The sequence below is a fragment of the Grampus griseus genome, assembly GCF_964374135.1.
Source record: "Grampus griseus genome assembly, chromosome: 10".
NCBI classification, from domain to species: Eukaryota; Metazoa; Chordata; class Mammalia; order Artiodactyla; family Delphinidae; genus Grampus; species Grampus griseus.
The window spans coordinates 32,118,762-32,141,021 of NC_139004.1; the positions used below are offsets into that span (position 1 = coordinate 32,118,762).

The 22,260-nt window shown below is 40.5% G+C and overlaps 1 protein-coding gene across 4 annotated transcripts in view; it reads right to left on the reverse strand.

Annotated features, from left to right (window-relative positions):
• The window catches only part of UBR2 (ubiquitin protein ligase E3 component n-recognin 2), a 115,540-nt gene extending 113,342 nt beyond the window's left edge, over positions 1-2,198 (reverse strand). For all 4 annotated transcript variants that reach the window (XM_082664447.1, XM_082664446.1, XM_082664449.1 and 1 more), the window contains exon 1: positions 2,107-2,198. In XM_082664447.1, the coding sequence (XP_082520573.1) occupies positions 2,107-2,184 (78 nt within the window). In that variant the 5' untranslated portion in view covers positions 2,185-2,198. The remainder of the gene's footprint in view (positions 1-2,106) is intronic.
• Between the last annotated feature and the right edge of the window lie 20,062 nt (positions 2,199-22,260).

Here is a 22,260-nt window from a genome sequence, read left to right on the forward strand (position 1 = left end):
AGAACAGTAAAGTGTTATGCTGTTTTAATCAAATACAAACAATAAACTCCTCACAAAGTAAGGGCAAATTATACTGCTGCAAGAATCTTGTATTTTAATATTAGATGAACGCTTCTTTAAGAAATTTTGTTGGCCTTCAGACTAAATTTTTTTTTAATCTTATTTTTCAGAAAGTCATTTAAAAGTAAACAGAGCAAAGGGACTTCCTTGGTGGTCCAGCGCTTTAAGACTCCGTGCTCCCAATGCAGGGGGCCTGGGTTTGATCCTTGGTCAGGGAATTAGATCAAGCATGCCGCAACTAAAGACCTGGCGCAGCCTAATAAATAAATAAATAATTTTAAAAAGAAGAGTAAACAGAGCAAAACTAAAATGTAGCTCAGACTGTGAACTTCACAAACTCGAATTAAGTCCAAATTTATAAGTTTTGACTGCATTTTCCTTAATTTCCCCCACTACGTCTGAGAATTTCACTACACAAGGACTAGGAGCATTGCTCTCTAGCACCAGTTTTATAACTAGTTTCCTCAGGAACCTCAACAAACTGGAGAAGCTCTAATCACTTGATAGCTTGCACTTTTATTTGTTTATTTTAATTTTTATTCTATATTGGAGTATAGTCCATTAACAATGTTGTGTTAGTTTCAGGTGTACAGCGGCTTGCACTTTTAGAATTGGAAAAACAGAGTACATAGCCTGTATCACTGGGTCAACAGACAAAATTTGGTGGGAGTAAAAAAAAATTTTTGAGGTAAATAACAGATTAGCTATCTAGATATTGATAAGATCACATGGATAGGGAATAGCTGTCATTACCATTTTACTATTTACTTTGAACACTGCTTTCGTTTTCTTTTTCAACCTCTTGATAAATGAAAAGGCAGATGGGGAAAATCCTTGGGTTGCAATACTAAGCGGAAAGTAAATGAAAACAGAACTAGACTAAACAAGTTGGTTTAAAAACAAACAAACAAACAAAGATGCATCATTCAACAATGTATTTCTTTAAACTTTTCACCTCTACTCCTGACATTTATTTCCACTATGAGTTTAGTGTCTTCATCAATTCACCCAAAATAACTCCTCACTAACCAACAGCCCCACAGCGCCCCACTACAATTTTGCTCCTAACATTCAGATTGTTGACTTGTGCTCAAAGGTCACTCCCTTCCTATCAGCTTTTTAAATTGGAGGCCCTAGAGGTGGGGCCTCAGCTGTTTTGGCCCATTCAGAATCATTATGGACAATTTGTTCTAGGGGGTGTTCCCTGTCCTTGAGGAAAGATACCATCGAGTTTTATTAATTATTTTACAACTCTGCTACTTATACAGCATATTCGTATTACAGTTTAAGTACAAGACTAGGTCTGAATGCTTTAAGTTTGGGGCGTAACTGCTCCCACTATGCTGTGACCAAACCTCACATTATTAGCTTCCATTTACTGAGAGGTGCTCTCTCAAAGTTATATAACGTTTGTTCTCCAACTACCCCCAACTCCTAGACAAATTATTGTTTTAATCTCCCAGTCTCCACTACCACTTTCTCACACTCAGTTAACGTGTCAAGACACTACTTTCCGTACATTCATCAACGTTGTAGACTGACCAAACCGGTGCGAAAACGCACTGAAGAGGTAAAGAGGGTGAACAGTGTCGCTGGCATCCTTTGGTGCCTAGGGCGGTCCCAGAAACAAAATAAGGTAGCAGGTTTCAGAGGAGGAGGCAAATGAATCAGGAAGACAAAGTACCCAAAAAAACAGGAAGCGTCTTTCCCTCCCCTCTTCTAAGAGTTGGCATAAAGGGCAAAGGCCCTGTGCTGGGGACTTACTGGGAGTGTGGGGGAAAGCAGAAATAATGGAAGAGCGAAAGGGTACGTGAGGGTGGCTGGTGCACCCAGCAGCCCTGCGGGCTACTCGTGGATAAAGAAGGAAGGAGAGGGACAAGATCTGGGGCCTCCCCAGGCCGTTACCCACAAGGCGAGGCCGACGGGGCCAGCGCGGTCGTCACCCCAAGTCAGGGCCCGGCCGCTCCGGGATTTCCAGTAATCTGTTCCTCCCCCGGGGCGCGGCCTGCGACGGCCGGACGTCCCCGCCTGGGTCCCGGCACTCACCCCCGCGGTCTCCTCAGCCGAACATTCCAGCAAACTCCGGTCTAGGCCCTGCACCTCGGGCTCCAGCTCCGACGCCATCTTCCCTCCTTCGCCTCCCCAGCGCTGGCGCCGCTACCGCCGCCCCGAGGGCCGCGGCCTCGCCACAGCCCCGGCGGCCGAGACCGCCACCGCTGCCCCGGGCGGTCGGTCCCGAGCCGCCCAGGCGGCCGCGGGTGGAAAAGACGGAGAGTAGCGTGAGGTGAGCCGGGCAGAAGGGACGGCGCGTCCTGCGCTCCCTCGCGGGCTCTGCGCCCAGAGTCAAGTCACTGCCTCGTCCCTGCCCCGTGGAAGGACACAGAGAACCCGGGCCTGGCACTCTTGCCCGCTTCTACCGCGTCCCGCTCCGGGAAAGGGGCAACAACACCCAAAAGGCGAAGCAGAGCACTCTGGGAACTGTAGTCGTCCTCCGCACGGCCAGGGAAAAGGTGGAGCCCTTACAAGGAGGCCCCAGGATGGCATTGTGGGAGTTGTAGTCCATCTCCTCCTAAGAGCCTTGGGCAAACGGCAGATAAGCGGGCGGGCGGGGCTTTTGTGCCCAGCAAGAATCATAGAATCATAGCGGCGAGAGGCGCCCACCAGGGAAGAGGCGAGAAGCGCGAGATCATGTGTGGTACTGAGTTTTATTCCCTTAACACCCTTTGTTCATTTTTGTATCCCCAGAGCTTAGAACAGTGCCTGGCACGTGGCAGAACTCGAGTACTTTTCAAAGCCTGGCATATGTACGAACTCAAATACTTGTCGAATGAACGAATTACGTTCTATCCCTATTGTTCTAAGGCCCTGTCATCCATCAACCCCTCATTCTTTAGACTGGTAACCGAGGTGTACATTTCTCAGGTTTTTAAAGGTTTTAAAACATGTTAAAATGGTGTTAAAGGAAAACGTTTGCAAGTGATTTAGATATGACCGTTTATTAAAATTTATAACAAATCTTGCTGCAGAGGAGAAGGAGTCTACCAAGCCAATTCAAAGGTTCACTCTTGATAGGGACATTTTATAGAAATAAATAATCATTGTTAGATTAGATACAAAAGAAAATTACGTTTGGGTAGAGGTAATTAGGCTCTTGACTGATAGTTGGGTGAGTGGATTTCTTAGAACAAGTCTCCAATTCCTTTAGAGTTATCAGAAAATTGCTTAACATTTTATTAGGCATGCTGATTTATTCCCACAAAGAAATTGTGAATTACATTAGGCAAAAAAAATTCTGAACCAATCCAGGTTTGGGACATGTTTTTGTTGTTATTGTTAACAAAATTATAATATTAACGAAGTTTTTTTTTTTTTTTAAGGAAATAAAAATTACCCATCATCCCACAGTCCAAATAAGCCTTGTCATCACTTTAAAAAAAAAACTAATATATGTATAAGATTAGAACTTCAAGCTCAATGGAAATATTCAATATTTTTAAAGGAAAAAAATTAAAACTATGCCTCTTACCCCAAGTCCCTCTCCCCAAAGAAAAGCCTTTTTAATACTTTCTTATGATTCTATCCAGAAAAAAAGTATGCATCTATCTGCATAGATATCTAGAATGAGAGATCTTGAAATGTTCTACTATATGTTACTTTCTTCTTTGCCCAACTTCCTTGCACTGATGCACTCCCTAGTCAGAGTCAACCTGGAGGAAAACTGGGGTTGTTACAACCCAGAAGCAAAGATAATGCCTCTTTAAGAGTCCTAATATAGAATTAAAGCCATTAAAATACATTGTAAAGAAATTTTTATTATTTTTTATTCTTTTTGGATTGATTTTAGTGTCCTTTTTTCGAAATTCTTGAGTTGGATGTTTGCTATTAACCATTCTCTTTTTTTTTCAGTATGTACATCTAAGGCAATGGTTTTCAAACTTGAGCATGTATCAGAATTACCTCGAGGTCTTGATAAAATACAGGTTTCTGGACCCCACTCTCAGAATTTCTGATTCAATAGATTTTGGGTGGAGACTGGAAATTGCATTTCTCTCAAGTTCCTGGTCATTCTGTGGGCCTGGGGACCAACTTCAAGAATCACAGATTTATTAACGCAGTACATTTCCATTATATAATGCTTTAATTACATTACACAAATTTGGGTATATAGTGTTTTCATTATCATTCTTTAGTATGTTCTTAACTTTCCATATGTGTATGGCATTGTGATCTTTTCTTTTCTTTTTCGTATACATGACTCATTTATTTTGCAACTGGAAGGTTATACCTCTTAATCTCCCTCACTTTTTTCTTTCCTCCTCCCACCCGCTCCCCTATGGCAACCACCTGTTTTTTCTCTGTACCTATAGCATTGTTTCTGTTTTGTTATATTTGTTCATTTGTTTTGCTTTTTAGATGCACATATAAGTGAAATCATGCAGTATTTTATTCTGTCTGACATATTTTTCAGCATAAAACCCTCTAGGACCACCCATGTTGTCACAAATGGCAAGATTCCATTCTTTTTTGTGGCTGAGTAATATTCCATTGTAGATGTGTACCACATCTTCTTGATCCGTTATCGATAGGTGCTTAGGTTGCTTCCATATCTCGGCTATTGTAAATAATGCTGCAATGAACATAGGAGGGCATATATATTTTCTAATTAGTGTTTTCATTTTCTTCAGATAAATACAGAGGAGTGGAATTTCTGGATCATATGGTAGTTCTATTTTTAATTTTTTGAGGAATCTCCATACTGTTTTCCATAGTGACTGCACCAATTTACCTTCCCACCAACAGTGCATGAGAGTTCCCTTTTCTCCACCTCCTGTTATTTATTGTCTTTTTGATAATAGACATTCTGACAGGTGAGAGGTGTTATCTCATTGTGTTTTTGTTTTTAATTTTATTTTTGGCTGCACTGGGTCTTCTTTGCTGCACACGGGCTTCCTCTAGTTGCGGCAAGCAAGGGCTCCTCTTCGTCATGGTGAGCAGGCTTCTCATTGTGGTGGCTTCTCTTGTTGCAGAGCATGGGCCCTAGGTGCACAGGCTTCAGTAGTTGTGGCGTGCGGGCTTCAGTAGTTGTGGCTCACGGGTTCTAGAGGCTCAGTAGTTGTGGTGCACGAGCTTAGTTGCTCCACGACATGTGGAATCTTCCCGGACCAGGGCTCAAACCCATGTCCCCGCACTGTCAGGCGGATTCTCAACCCCTGCGCCACCAGGGAAGCCCCACTCATTGTGGTTTTGATTTGCATTTCCCTGATGGTTAGTGATGCTGAACATCTTTTCATGTCCCTGTTGGCCATCTATTTGTCTTCTTTGGAAAAATGTCTGTTGAGATTCTCTGCCCATTTTTTAATCAAGTTGTTTGTTTTTCAGATGTTGAGCTGCATAAGTTCTTTGTATATTATATTTTAGATTTTAACCCCTTATCAGATATACTGCTTGCAAATGTCTTCTCCCATTCAGTAAGTGGCCTTTTCACTTCGTTGATAGTTTCCTCTGCTGAGCAAAAGATTTTTAGTTTGAGGTAGTCCGATTTGTTTTTTTTTTGCTTTTGTTTCTCTTGCCTGAGGAGACATATCCAAAAAAATATTACTAAGATCAATGTCAAGGAACTTACTGCCTATGCTTTCTTCTAGAAGTTTTATGGTTTCAGGTCTTACATTTAAGTCTTTAATCCATTCTCAGTTTATTTTTGTGCATGATGTGAGAGGGTAGTCCAGTTTGGTTCTTTTGCATGTAGCTGTCCAATTTTCCCAACACCATTTACTGAAGAGGTTGTCTTTTCCCTATTGTATATTCTTGCCTTCCTTGTCATAGATTAATTGCCCATATAATGTGGGTTCATTTCTGGGCTATCTTTTCCGTTCCATTGATCTGTGTGTCTGTTTCTGTGCCAGTACCACAATGGTTTGATAGTTTAGTTTGAAATCAGGGAGCATGATAACTCCAGCTTTGTTCTTCTTTCTCAAGATTGTTTTGTCTATGTGGAGTCTTCTGTGTTTACATACAAATTTTAGAATTATGTATTCTAGTTCTGTGAACAATGTCATTGGTATTTTGATAGGGATTGTATTGAATCTGTTGATTGCCTTGGGTAGTATGGTCATTTTAACAAAATTAATTCTTTCAATCCATGAACACAGTGTATCTTTCCGTCTGTGTCATCTTCAATTTCTCTCGTCAGTGTCTTATAGTTTCCCAAGTACAGGTCTTTAACCTCCTTAGTTAGATTTATTCCTAGATATTTTATTCTTTTTGACAGGATTATAACTGGGATTGTTTTCTTAATTTCTCTTTCTGATAGTTCACTGCTAGTGTATAGATATGCAACAGATTTCTGTATATTAATTTTGTATCCTGCAACTTTACTGAATTCATTGATAAGTTCTGGTAGTTTTTTGTGGTATCTTTGGGATTTTCTACATATAGTATCATGTCATCTGCAAACAGTGACAGTTTTACTTCTTCCTTTCCAGTTTGGATTCCTTTTGTTTCTTTTTCTTGTCTGATTGCTGTGGCTAGGACTTCCAATACTATGTTGGATAAAAGTGGCGATAGTTGACATCCTTGTCTTGTTCCTGATCTTAGAGGAAATTCCTTCAGCTTTTCACCATTGAGTATGATGTTAGTTATGGGCTTATCATATATGGCCTTTGTTACGTTGAGGTATGTTCCCTATATACCCATTTTCTGGATAATTTTAATCATAAATGGATGTTGAATTTTGACAAAGGTTCCTCTGCATCTATTGACATGATCATATGGTTTTTACTCTTCAATTTGTTAATGTGATGTATCACACTGATTTGCAGGTATTGAACCACCCTTGCATCCCTGGGATAAATCCCACTTGATCATGGTCCTTTTAATGTATTGTTGAATTTGGTTTGCTAAAATTTTGTTGAGTATTTTTAAAAATTTATTTAATTTTGGCTGCATTGGGTCTTCGTTGCTGCTCTAGTTGCAGCGAGTAGGGGCTACTCCTCGCTGCAGTGCATGGGCTTCTCATTGCAGTGACTTCCCTTGTTGTGGAGCATGGGCTCTAGGTGCGTGGGCTTCAGAGCGCAGGCTTAGTAGCTGTGGCGCATGGCCTTAGTTGCTCCGTGATATATGGGATCTTCCTGGACCAAGGATTGAACTCATGTCCCCTGCATTGGCAGGTGGGTTCCTAACCACTATGCCACCAGGGAAGCCCATGTAATTTTCTTTTTGTTGTGTTATCTTTGTCTGGTTTTGGTATCAGGGTGATGCTGGCTTCATAGAATGAGTTTGGAAGCCCTCCTTCCTCTGCAGTTTTGTGGAATAGTTTGAGAAAGATAGGTGCTAACTCTTCTCTGAATGTTTGGCATAATTCACTTGTAAAGCCGTCTAGTCCTGGACCTTTGTTTGTTGGGAGATTTTTTTTTTTAATTTTTATTTTATATTGGAGTATATTTGATTAACAATGTTGTTTTAGTTTCAGGTGTACAACAGAGTGATTCATTTACACATATATGTGTATCTAGTCTTTTTCAAATTCTTTTTGTTGGGAGTTTTTTTTTATTACATTCAATTTCATTACTGTTCATATTTTCTATTTCTCCCTGGTTCAGTCTTGGGAGATTGTACATTTCTAGGAATTTGTCCATTTCTTCTAGGTTGTCCATCTTATTGGCATATAGTTTTTCATGGTAGTCTCTCATGATACTTTATATTTCTGTGGTGTTCATTTTTTTTAATATATTTTACATCCTTATTGGAGTATAATTGCTTTACAATGGTGTGTTAGTTTCTGCTTTATAACAAAGTGAATCAGTTATACATATACATATGTTCCCATATCTCTTTGTGGTGGTCATTTAATTTCTCCTTTTTCATTTCAGATTTTATTGATTTGGTCCCTCTTGCTTTTTCTTTTGATGAGTCTGGCTAAAGATTTATCAATTTTGGTTACCTTTTCAAAGAACCAGCATTTAGTTTCATTGATCTTTTCTATTGGGCTTTTTTAGTCTCTATTTCATTTATTTCTGCTCTGATCTTTATGATTTCCTTCCTTCTGCTAACTTTGGGTTTTGTTTGTTCTTCTTTCTATCGTTCCTTTAGGTGTAAGGTTAGGTTGCTTATTTGAGATTTGTCTTGTTTCCTGAGGTAAGCTTGTATCGCTATACACTTCCTTCTTAGAACTGCTTGTGCTGTGTCACATAGGTTTTTGATTGTTATGTTTTCATTTTTATTTGTCTCTAAGTATTTTTAAATTTCCTCTTTGATTTCTTCAGTGATCCATTAGTTGTTTAGTAACATAATTTTTAGCCTCCCTGTGTTTGTGTTTTTTGCAGTTTTTTTCTGGCAGTTGATTTCTAGTCTCATAACGTTGTGGTGAGAAAAGATGCTTGATATGATTTCAGTTTTCTTAAATCTACAGAGGCTTGTTTTGTGGACTACCACGTGATCTATCCTGGAGAATATTCCATGTGCTCTTGAAAAGAATGTGTATTCTGCTGCTTTCAGATGGAGTGCTCTATATATATATCAGTGAAGTCTGTTTGGTTTAATGTGTCATTTAAGGTCAGTGTTTCCTTATGGATTTTCTTTCTGGATGATCTGTCCATTGATGTAAGTGCGGTGTTAAAGTCCCCTAGTATTATTGTGTTATTATCAATTTCCTTTATGTCTATTAATATTTGCTTTATGTGCTCCTATGTTGGGTGCATATATATTTATAATTGTTATATCTTTTTCTTGGATTGATCCCTTGATCATTATGTATGTATAATAATGTCCTTTTTTTTTTTTTTTTTTTGCAGTATGCGGGCCTCTCACTGTTGTGGCCTCTCCCATTGTGGAGCACAGGCTCCGGATGCACAGGCTCAGTGGCCATGGGTCACAGGCCCAGCCGCTCTGCGGCATGTGGGATCCTCCTGACTGGGGCACGAACCCGTGTCCCCTGCATCGGCAGGCGGACTCTCAACCACTGCACCACCAGGGAAGCCCCAATAATGTCCTTCTTGGTCTCTTGTAACAATCTTTGTTTTAAAGTCTATTTTGTCTGATATAAGCATTGCTACCCCAGCTTTCTTTTGATTTCCATTTGCATGGAATAACTTTTTCTATTTTCACACTTTCAATCTGTGCATCTTTAGATCTGAAGTGGTGTCTTGTCAGCAGCGTATAGATGGGTCTTGTTTTCATATCCATTCAGCCACTTTGTGTCTTTTGGTTGGAACATAGTCCATTTACATTTAATTACTTATAGGTATGTACTTGTTTTGGGGTTGTTTTGTAGTTCTTTTTTGTTGTTGTTCCTTTCCTCTTCTTTTGCTCTCTTCTCTTGTGATTTGATGACTATCTTTAGTGTTATGTTTGGTTGGCAGTTACCATGAGTTTTATATACAGAAATCTATATATATGTGATTATTTTAAGTTGTTGATCTCTAAAGTTGAAATGCATTTTAAGAACCCTGCATTTTTACTGTCCCCCACCCACGTTTACTGTTTGTGACATCATATTCTACATCTTTTTGTTTTGTGTATCCCTTAACTATTTAGTATGGATATGGCTGATTTGACTACTTTTGTCTTTTAACGTTCCTACTAGCTTTATACATAGTTGATTTAATATCTTTACTGTATATTTGCCTTTACTAATGAGATTTTTCCTTTTTTAATTTTCATATTTCTGGTTGTAGCCTTTTCTTTTCCACTTTAAGAAGTCCGTTTAACATTTCTCAGAAAAACAGTTTGGTGGTGGTGAACTCGTAGCTTTTGCTTGTCTGTAAAACTTTTGATCTCTCCATCAAATCTGAATGAAAGTCTTATTGGGTAGAATGTTATTGGTTTTAGGTTTTCCTCTTTAATCATTTAAAGTATATCATGTCACTCCCTTTTGGCCTGCAGAGTTTCTGCTGAAACATCAGCTGATAATAGCCTTTGAGACTGTCTGTGAGTCCTGAACCTGGATATCTGTTTTCATTCCCAGGTTAGGGAAGTTTTCAGCTATTATGTCTTCAGATATGTTCTCTGCCCCTTTCTCTCTTTCTTTTCATTCTGGGACCACTATAATGCAAATGTTAGTATGCTTGATGTTGTCCCAGAGGTCTCTTAAACTGTCCTCATTTCTTTTTATTCTTTTTATTGTTGTTGTTCATCTTCAGTGATTTCCACTACTCTGCCATCCAGCTCACTAATCTGTTCCTCTGTATCATCTAATCTACTGTTGATTCCTTCTAGTGTATTTTTCATTTCAGTTACGATATTCTTCATCTCTGGTTCTTCTTTATATTTTCTAATTCTTTGTGAAAAACTTCCAACTTCTCATACTCTTCATCCAGTTTTCTCCTGAGTTCTTTGAACATCTTTATGATTACATTGAATTCTTTATTGAGTAGATTGCCTATTTCCACTTTACTTCGTTCTTCTTCTGGGGTTTTATCTTGTACTTTGTTTGAGACATATTCCTCTGTTGTCTCATTTTTGCCTAATTTGCTGTTTTGATTTCAGTACATTTGGTAAGTGCTTGTGTTTCCTGACCTTGGACAGGTGACCTTTTTTAGGAGGCATCCTACGTATCCCAGCAGTGCACTCCCCTTTGGTCGCTAGAGCTATATGCCTTAGGAGTACCCCCTATGTGGGCTGTATGGGTCCTCCTGTTGTGGCAGGCTGATTACTGTGGGTGGTCTGATAGGTGTGGCTGTCCCCCTGTCTGGTTGTTTGCGAGGCCCTGCATTGTGTGGAGGCTGCCAGCTGCTGGTGGGTGGGGCTGGGTCATGAGGCAGCTGACTGTGGAACCCCGTGGGTCCCAGGGCTAGTGCTGGCACACTGATGGGTGGAGCTGGGTTCCAGGCTGGTTGGTTGCAGGGAAGAGGGTTCTGGGTCTAGTATCAGCCTGCTAGTTGGTGGGGCTGTGTTCCCCATCCCCCCAGCTAGTTTCTCACCCTGAGGTGTCCCAGTACTGGTCCCAGCAGGCTGGTGGGAGGGGCCAGGTCCCAGCTCTAATAAGCTAGAGGGAGGATTCCAAAATGGCCCTTGCCAGCACCAGTGTCCGCGTAGAATGAGCTCCCCAAAATGGCTACCACCAGTGTCTGTGTCTCCAGGGTGAGCTCCAGTTGCCTCCTGCCTCTCCAGGAGACTCTCCAAGATCAGCAGGTGGGTCTGACCCAGGCTTCTTTCAAATTATTGCTTTTTCCCTGGGTCCCAGAGCATGTGAGATTTTGTGCACACCCTTTAGGATTGGAGTCTCTATTTCCCACAGACCTCTGGTTCTCCCAAAAGTAAGTGCTGCTAGCCTTCAAAGCCAAACATTCTAGGAGCTCGTCTTGCTGATGCAGGACCCCTGAGCTGGGGAGCGATGTGGAGCTTCGACCTCTTGCTCCTTGAGGAGAACCTCTGCAAGTGTAGTTATCTTCCTGTTTGTAGGTCACCCACCCAGGGGTATGGGTGTTGACTATATCACGTCTCCACCCCTCCTACCTGTCTTGTTGTGGTTCATTCTTTATATCTTTAGTTGAAGAAGATCTTTTCTGTTAGTCTTCCAAACTTTTTCATCAATATTTGCTTAATTTTATCATAGTTCTGGAGTTTGTAATTTCGGTGTGCCCATGGGAGGAGGTGAGCTTAGGGTTTTCCTTCTTTGCAATCTTGGCCACCTCTGGCATTGTTATCTTTTGTTATTGATTTCTCATTGTATTGTACTGTGGGCAGAGAACACGGTCTATATGATATAGATCTTTGGTATTTGATGACATTAACTTTGTGGACTAAGGTATATGGTCAAGTAACTCTCCAAAGCCATTATTTCTTAAAATATTACCTTCCTTGCATTCTCTCTATTTCCTCTTTGTGGAATTATTTTCTTTTTTAAAATTTATTTATTTTATTTTTTATTTTTTGCTCTATTGGGCCTTCATTGCTGTGCGCAGGTTTCTCTACTTGTGGTGAGCGAGGGCTACTCTTCGTTGCAGTGCGTGGGCTTCTCATTGCAGTGGCTTCTCTTGTTGTGGAGCACAGGCTCTAGGCACACGGGCTTCAGTAGTTGTGGCATGTGGGCTCAGTAGTTGTGGCTTGTGGGCTGTAGAGCTCAGGCTCAGTAGTTGTGGCGCACGGGCTTAGTTGCTCTGTGGCATGTGGGGTCTTCCCAGGCCAGGGCTTGAACCTGTGTCCCTTGCATTGGCAGGCAGATTCTTAACCACTGAGCCACCAGGGAAGCCCTCTTTGTGGAATTCTGTTTGACTTCCTTTTATATTTTCCATGACTTTCAATCTCTTTTTCATTTTCCCATACTTTTAACTGTTTTGCATTCTAGTTTTATCTTCTAGCATACAAATTCTCTCTTCAACTGTGTCTAATCTGATATTAACTATCTACTGAATTTTTATTTTCAGTGACTTCATTTCTCATTTCTAGAAATTATATTTAATTCATTTTCAAAGATTCCTGTTCTTTCATAATATCTTATTTATTTATGGCTCTGAATCTTTCTTTTATATCTTTAATACTTAAGAAAATGCTTATTCAGTAGTGTTCAGTAGATTGTTGTATTTATAAAGACCTTGCGAATTGAATCTTACTTTCTGTGTCTGTGTGGATCCTCATTTAATTGATTGTTCCTTTGTGCTTTGTGATTATCAAATTTGAGATCCTTTTCACTTAACATTAGCTGTGGGAATCTTAAGAGGCCTGTGTTAAGAGCATGTATCTTCAAAAAAGTTTTCCCTTTGCTTCTACAAGGCCAGGTATTCTAGGAATATCCTATACTCAGGACCAGGCACACTAGGAGTATCATATACCCAGGACCAATTTTTACATCAGTTTCTTGGCTTGGTGATTCCCTAATAGTATTAATTCAATCGTGTGGTATTGTTCCTGTTTATAAATTCCTAAGGGAGAGTTATTTTTCCTACTCAGGGTCCAGTTTAAAAGCTTCTTTGTCATTTTCCTCTGCCAGTCAATGAGTTTTTTCCTAGTCTATCCTTTCACTGATATTCCATTCCTTTGAAAACTCTGGCTTTATGTGGGGATCTCAGTTTCAATTCATGTTTCTTGGGTCCAGAGTCTTATCTTCTGTTCCCATGTGGGCATTAAACCCTAATCTCGAGCTTTCAGTTAGACATGGCACATTGAATACCTCATGACAGTAAAAGGTGAAAAAAAAGAAAGGTAGACTAGGTATGGAGATGACAGCACCAAACTTTTGGAAGATAGAAAGCCCATGGATGAGAAGTAACTGACTTAGCAATCAGTGAATGCTGAAACCTAAGACAGCAGTAGAGCAACACAGACTCAAGCTAATTCATATCCAAAACTCTGAAAAACTTAGAAAAATGAAGCACCATATTACTCCGAAAGTGGGTGAGGATGATGCTAAGAAGAAGAATATTGTTTGAAAGTCTGTATACAACAAGTTAGGGACTTCCCTGGTGGCTCAGTGTTTAAGGATCTGCCTGCCAATGCAGGGGACACGGTTTTGATCCATCGTCTGGGACGATCCCACATGCTGCAGAGCAACTAAGCCGGCGCGCTACAACTACTGAGCCTGCACTCTAGAGCCCGCAAGCCACAGCTACTGGGCCCACGTGCTGCAGCTACTGAAGCCCGGGTGCCTAGAGCCCATGCTCCACAACAAGAGAAGCCACTGCAATGAGAAGCCCTCACACTGCAACGAGGAGTAGCCCCCACTCACCTTAACTAGAGAAAGCCCACGCACAGCAACAAAGACCCAGTGCAGCCAAAAATCAATCAATAAATAGAACTTTAAAAAAATTTTATTTATTTTTTATTTATTTTATTAGATAGGTTGGTCAGGGAGGCATATCTGAGGAAGGGAAAATTGTGCTGAGCCCTGAGTGAAAAGACAGAGGTAGTCATGTGAAAATCTGGGACAAGAGCATTGAAAACAAAGAAGAGAGCAAGTGCAAAGGCCCTGAAGCTGAAACAGACTTGGAATAAATCAAGAACAATAAGAAAGCTATGGCTTTACGGCAAAAAGTTTTCGGATAAACTGATAAATGCTATGCTCACTAGTAATAGTAACTTATATTATTTCTATTCTTTTCTTTTTAATAAATTTATTTATTTATTTTTGGCTGCGCACGGGCTTTTCTCTAGTTGCAGTGAGCAGGGGCTACTCTTTGTTGCGGTGCGCAGACTTCTCATTACGTGGCTTCTCTTGTTGCAGAGCACAGGCTCTAGGTGCGCAGGCCTCAGTGGTTGTGGCTCATGGGCTCTAGAGCGCAGGCTCAGCAGTTGTGGTGCACGGGCTTAGTTGCTCCGTGGCATGTGGGATTTTCCCAGACCAGGGATAGAACCTGCGTCCCCTGCACTGGCAGGTGGATTCTCAACCACCGCGCCACCAGGGAAGCCCTATTCCTATTCTTTACTAAAACCGTTTCAGAGACTTCCCTGGTGGCGCGGTGGTTAAGGATCCGCCTGCCAATTCAGGGGACATGGGTTTGATCCCTGGTCTGGGAAGGTCCCCAATGCCGCTGAGCAACTGAGCCCGTGTACCACAACTACTGAGCCTGCACTCTAGAGCCCACGAGCCACAAATACCAAGCCCGCGCACCACAACTGCTGAAGCCCACATGCCCTAGAGCCCGTGTGCCGCAACTACTGGGCCCATGCACCGCAACTACTGAGCCCCTGTGCTACAACTACTGAAACCCAGGCTTCTAGAGCCTGTGCTCCGCAACAAGAGAAACCACCAAAATGAGAAGCCCATGCACTGCAATGAAGAATAGCCCCTGCTCACTGCAACGAAGACCCAATGCAGCCAAAAATAACATAAAATTAAAAAAACAACCTTTCAGATACATGTTATTATTTTCAGTTAAGATGTGATGAAACTGAGGCTCATGAAGATAAGATAACTTGCCCAAAGTCACTGTGATATTGATTCAGTTTTACGGCCCTAATTAATGGCCTTTCTGTACTTACTACCTTGGCTGTGGGACCCTGCCAGTCTTTGAGTGGCGTATTTTCCCAACCTTTGAACCTGGGCTGGCTTTGTGACTTGCTTTAGAGAACAGAATGTGGTGAAAGTGACAGTATACCAATTCCAAGCCTAGGTCCCTAGATGTGGTCTTGCACACTTCCACCCTCTCTCTTGGACCTCTGCTTTCTCTGTGAGAACATATTTGGACTGACCTGCTGGAGAATAAGAGCACAGGAAGGAAAGCAGCAGTACACAGCTTAACAGCCAGCCAACTCCTGGAAGCAGAGCCACCTAGCTGACCTGTGGGTACCTGCAGGCACCTGAGGGACTCCCGGGAGACCAGTAGAACTGGCCTAAATTAACTGACCTGCAGAATTGTGAACTCAATGATTGTGGTTTTAAGCCACTGAATTTTGAGGTGGTTTTATACGCAGAAATATCTAATCATTTCAGGATACATAGTTCGATTAGTAGCACAGCTGGCGTTTGAACTCACGTCTCTCCTGAGTTCCAAGGTCTCCAAGGCTCATATTTTTTCCATGCCATTTTGCTCCCCCATGGACCTACTTCTAGGGAAATTAATTTATTATTATTTTTAATATTTAACCAAGCTCAAGTATAGTATGTCAAAATCCAGTCTCCTTTTTCCTTGACAGATCCTAAAATAATTAATTGACCCTTCTTAAAGGCCATGGGTAAAAGGTTGAGAACTTTTGTTCTTGAATTGTTTCAAAACACTGAGCTGAGATCTTCCCATCTCAGGAGAGTCACACCAAGGTAGGTCCATCTACGGTTAAGTCTGTGGATACCTGCTCTGCTTTTCTTGGGGACAAGGTTATCCACCTCCCTCTTTCATACTGAGATAATTGACCGTGATGACAGTAAATTGCAACTTTTTTTTTCTCTTTGGGGGTTAAGAGTAGATTTCCTCTAATCTTTTTTTTTTTTTCCCTCTAATCTTTAATAGGAAAGTTATAAAGCAGCTGGTCTCTAAAAAGTCCTCAGGCAATGAAAAAAAGTAAACAAATGAATACATTATATAGGCAAAGATTTTGAAGAATATTTCATATTTTCTGTATCTGTTGTCACTGATATAAATGATCTCCTCCAAGTGTGGTTTTCTGCTTCTTAAAGTCAGCTTGTCAAGGCCATCTTTCTTCTAGATGTGGGAAGGATTGTCACATGCATGTTCTGAGGCAATGTTGTCCAACTAGCACATTCTATCCCCTCCCCAATTATTTCTGTCCATTGGGTACTGAGCAGTGTGACAGACTCTCTCCCTGACCAATTTCTCGTCAGGTTCCTCTGAGTCCTCTTTTTGGCTCCGAATTGGGCTCTGTCCTTAGCCTGCTTCTTCCAGTTTTAGCAAGAATCCTGCTGAGTCAGTTTAGCAAGAAACTCCTACCCTTGGTCTGATCACGTTGATATTCGATCAAATTCCTCATCCCCTATCCTTGCTGTCTTATCGCCCTGGCCTGCCTTCAGCAAGAATCCTGTTGAGCTGGTCTAGCAAGAATCTCCCTAGCCCTGATGTCCTCTTAGTAATTTTCCACTCATTGACCCCACTCTGCTCCTTGGCTATAAATATCTGTTTGTCCTTGTTGTTTTCAGAGTTGAGCTCGTTTTCTATCCTCAACTGCAAAACCCCATTGTAGTAGCCCCTTTTGAATAAAGTCTTCCTTACCATCTTTAACAAGTGTCAGGAATAATTATTTTTTCGTTGACAGGTGCAATATATTCTTTAAGGCATGTAAATTATTGTACTTGGTCATTATGGGAGGCAAAATGAAAGAAAAGTTCTGGTGCCTTTCTGGCTTTGCAAAGGCATTAGAAAACTAATGACACCGAGTCCAAAAGGGACAAGGGCTGAAGGCTGCCAGGTATGGTACTATTATATCAGAGTCTCAGAAACCACCTTCACAAGTTTAGTTACTGCGGCAAATGCTGTGGATTGGCTTCCCCAGACAATGTCATCTCCTGATATGTTTTCATTCACTATAGAGTGTGGTAAGCTAAACATACTGCCCACCCTCCTTTGCAACTGGAGTCCAGGAAACAAATTAAATTTCATCAATTATATGTGCTCTGGTGAGCTTTAGAAGTTGGAAGTGAATTGGAGGCTCTCTCTTCCTGTGGCTGTTACTGACATCAAGCTTGGTGGTGGAGATATGTACCTATTGGTTCTGTTTCTCGGGAGAACCCTGACTGATACAGTTACTAATTAGCAAATATCCATTTGCCTTGTCTTTGGGTTCATTTAATTGATTCTGTGTTTTTCCATTTTGTATTAAAGTTTTTTAATTTAAATTTTACTTTTTTAATAGATAATGTCACATGGTCTGCAGTTTTAAAAGTACAGAAGGGTATAGTTAGGAAAAGTAAGGCACTTTCCTATCCCTTCCATTAGCCATTAAGTTCCCTCTCCTGGAGACAACTACTGTTTCCATTCCTTGTGTGTCCTTCTAGAGAGTTTCTGTACATTACAAGTGTGTTTATTTTTGTTTTTATACCAGTGGTAGCATGTATGCAAATTTTCTGCATTTGCCTTTTCATTTAGGAGATTCCTCCATATCAGGATACATAGAGTTGCCTCATTTTTAAATAGGCTACCTAGTATTCCAATGGAGATGTTTCATTTATTTAACAATCCCTTATTGATGATGTTTAAATCATTTCCAATCTTTTGTTCTCATAGACCATAGGCAATAAACGACCTGGTAAAAATGTAATTATGCACATGTGTATGTCTGTGGGTTAGATAAAATTTTAGAGCTAGAATCCCTAGATTACAGGATATGAGTGTATTTTAATTTTTAATTTTTGTCAAAATTATTTATGTGCAAATTTCAACAGTTATATAGTTCTACAAAGTTTATTAAAAAAAAAAAAAAAGAAAGAAAAGATAAAGGAAAAGAAAGCAGAGCAGTCCCTAGTCCCTTTCCCCCAACTTCTGCCTTCTCAGAGGCAAACACTGAATTATTTTAACTGCTTCCACATCTCAAAATAGCTTCCTTGTATTGCTTCTTTTTTGTTGTTTTGTTTGTTTTAAAGATTTTTTTTTAATGTGAACCATTTTTAAAGTCTTTATTTGTTGCAATATTGCTTCTATTTTATGTTTTGGTTTTTTGGCCACGAGGCATGTGGGATCTTAGCTCCCCGGCCAGGTATCGAACGCACACCCCCTGCATTGGAAGGCAAAGTCTTAACCACTGGACCGCCAGGGAAGTCCCCCTTGTACTGCTTCTTGATTTTTTTTTTCCATTTTAGGCATCATTTATGCACTTCCTGTTAGGAAAGATGAGGATTTCACTCTCTTTCATCCCCTGCCTGCACCATGTACCTATACCCTTCATATTCCTCCACCCTCCTAATGCAGTTATATTGTAATTTAGATAGGCAAACTTTCAGAGCTTACATTATTAGGCTGATAGAAATTATTTATAGCTGAGCCATCCAGTAAAGTTTGATGACTTTTCTTTTCCTGAACAACTTTTTATTTTCCATTGAGTTAATAATTATCTTATTTTTCATTTTCATCATTTTCTCTGAGCACACCAGAATGTTAAAGCCCTAATTCTCTACCAATTGTCTAAGTCTCTCATTATACTGAGTCACATCCAGTTGTCTATAAATTTTATCTTGTAGAAATCTCTGCTGGAGTTTTCTGACCTCCTCCTAAATGGACTGGCTGCCCTGTCAGCCTAGAGCCAGCAGTGGATTTCCCATGACACTATGAAGCTTAAGCTTCAAGATCTTTCATTTGCCTTAGCAATGTGTTCACATGATGAGTTCTGTATAATTTGCAAAGCAAGATATTTTAACTTTGGTTAAATACATTGTCTCTTTCCTATGCAGCTTTCCCTCTGTCACAATTTCTCTCACATTGCAGTTTTGGAATCCAACCAAGGGGAAGTAAGTTGGAAATCCATTTAACTTGGATTGAGTTGGATTTATTTATGTAGTTTGAAGTCACATCTGTATAAAGTTAAGTTATTGTCAGTCATCCCAGTAGGAATTGCTATAGGAATATTCCTACCTTCTACTGCGCTAACTCACCCTGGGTTGTAACATGAAAGTGCAGGGTCAGAGGTTATAGCAAGATATGAACATGTCCTATGGTGCCGGACAGCAGAAATAGGTGTGTAGGGGCAGAGAAACAAGATCTGAATGTAAGGAGCCAGAAACTAGTCAGTAGAACAGTTTTTTCCATTCACCAGATGTAGGAGATTATAAGTGATGGATTCAGTTTCCAGCAATTTAGTTTTCTCCTATAAGGAAGATACTGATTAGTGCAACACATACAATTATAATTGCACTGTACAGTTTTTCTTCTTTGGTGGGAAACACATAAATAGAATTTATCAGAATTCTGCTTAAGCCTGTAGCACTATTACAAACAGTACTATGTATATGTAAAAGTTGCTTATTTCATACATCTCTACTATTGATAATAAAAACAAACTTTGATTAACCACAGTGGAGAAAAGACTGAATTATCTCCATATTCTCTCTAGAGAAAAATATCACAAAATCATTGTCATATGTAGAGATGACCAAAAAGTATACAGCGTACACTTAAGATTTTTACATTTCATTGTATGTAAATTTTACCTCAAATGGAAAAAAGGCAAGGATTGTAAAAAAAGTATTGATCTCCTATTAAGGATAGGCATCCTGAGGTAGTTGGTGGGAAATGTACTGACATCTGCAAATTGTTCGGTCTGATATGCATCAAAAAAATAAGATGAATTGATGGACAGAGAACTGGATAGATGGACAGATTTGTGATAAAGTATAGTAAAATGTTAACTGTAGAACTTAGGTGGTAGGGATATGGTATTGTAAAGTTCTTGTAAGTTTCTTTTTTTTTTTTTTGCAGTCCGTGGGCCTCTCACTGTTGTGGCCTCTCCCGTTGCGGAGCACAGGCTCTGGACGCGCAGGCTCAGCGGCCATGGCTCACGGGCCTAGCCGCTCTGCGGCATGTGGGATCTTCCCGGACCGGGGCACGAACGCGTGTCCCCTGCATCGGCAGGCGGACTCTCAACCACTGCACCACCAGGGAAGCCCTCTTGTAAGTTTTTCCATAGGTTTAAAATTTTTTATAATAAATTATTGGGAGAAAAATTATGCAGCTGAAAAATATAGAGTAAAAAGTATTAGGGACATGAATCAAGTAGGTAACTCATGAAAATAATATTCTATTTTTCTGGATTTGTGTGATGTTTGTGGTATTTGTCAGCTCTTTAAAATTTATAGTTTGTTATGATTTATTTTCTCATTCTACATATTCATTTTCAAACCTAACTTTGTATTTTGTATTTTATTTTCTTGAAGAGGATCCCCAAATTGTATTAGCTTCAAGCTCCACAAAGCCTGGATCTACCCCGTCTGGTACACAGCCAACATTCTGAAATCTCTTTTCACATTCTCTTTGGAATCTCGTCTCCATTATCCTTAAGGTTCCCTTCATCCTTCCTGTGTTGAAGCTCCTGTTTACTGGATCCTATGTCTTCTTATTTTCTTCATTCTTGAATCCACCCCCGTTTTGGACCATGTATTCCAGTAGTTTCCAAAGAAAGGTTGCATGAGAAATGCATTTTGGGGACCTTGCAATTATGAAATTATCTTTATTTTATTCTCCAACTTGACTGATAGTTTGTCTGAGTATTGAATTCTAGGTTGGAAATAATTTTCCTCCAGAATTTTGAAGGCAGTTCCCAGTTGTCTTCTATCTTTCAATATGTTTACTGAGCAATCTAAAGTATTCTGATTTCTTTTCTTTTTTTTTTTTTTTTTGCTGCATTGGGTCTTCGTTGCTGCGCACGGGCTTTCTCTAGTTGCAGCAAGCTGGGGCTGCACTCTTCGTTGCAGTGAGCAGGCTTCAGTAGTTGTGGCACGTGGGCTCAGTAGTTGTGCTCGCGGGCTCTAGAGTGCAGGCTCAGTAGTTGTGGCGCATGGGCTTAGTTGCTCCGTGGCATGTGGGATCTTCCTGGGCCAGGATCGAACCTGTGTCGCCTGCATTGGCAGGCAGATTCTTAACCATTGTGCCACTGGGGCAGTCCCCATTCTGATGTCTGATTCTTTATTTATGACCAGTTTTTCTATCTCTGGAAGTACAAAGGAGCTTCTTTTTATTCCTAGAGTTCTGAAATTTCACAACGATGTGACTCACTGTGGGTCAATTTCCATTCATTAATGCTGAGCACTAAGAGGGCCCTTTCAGTATGAAAACTCATGTCCTTACCATCTGGGAAATTTTAAAGAATTCATTTTTAAAAATAGTGTTCTCTCCTGTTTTTCTTTCCTCCTGTAATTCCTGGACTAGTCTTCTATTTCTCTTATCGTTTGTCTCTTATTTCCATCTCTTTGCCTCTTTGCTTTTCCTTCTGGGAGATTTCCTCTTCAGTCTTTTTTTTTTTTTTTTTTTTGCCGTACGCGGGCCTCTCACTGTTGCGGGCTCTCCCGTTGTGGAGCACAGGCTCCGGATGCGCAGGCTCAGCGACCATGGCTCACAGGCCCAGCCGCTCCGCAGCATGTGGGATCTTCCTGCACCGGGACACGAACCCGTGTCCCCTGCATCAGCAGGTGGACTCTCAACCACTGCGCCACCAGGGAAGCCCCATCTTCAGTCTTTTTAGTGAATTTTTCACTTCTTCCTCCCATTTTTCACTTCCAGGAATTCAGTTTTATTCATTGACTCCTTTAAAGAACATCTTGTTCTTTTTTTTTTCTTTTAAATTTTATTTTATTTTTTTATACAGCAGGTTCTTATTAGTTATCTATTTTATACATATTAGTGTATATATGTCAATCCCAATCTCCCATTTCATCCCACCACTGGCCCTCCGCCCCTGTACCCCCCTGCGTCTTTCCTCCCTTGGTGTCCATATGTTTGTTCTCTACATCTGTGTCTCTATTTCTGCCTTGCAAACCAGTTCGTCTGTACTATTTTTGTAGATTCCACATGTATGCATTAATATACGATATTTGTTTTTCTGACTTACTTCACTCTGTATGACAGTCTCTAGGTTCATCCACATCTCTACAAGAACATCTTGTTCCTATTTTATGGTTTCAATAGTGTGTCTCTGAGGGTATCAGTTATAGGTATGGTTTTGGCTTGGTTTTGTTTTGTTGTTGGAGCTTTCTTCCCTCCTGTATAGCTTCGGTTTTATCCAGGTTTCTTCTTTTCTGTTACTTTTGGTCTCTATTTCTCATAGTAGAGGCTGTAATCTGTGGTTGTTGGCTCATTTTTAAGAGTGGGAGACTAAAAATCTGATGAGATGCTC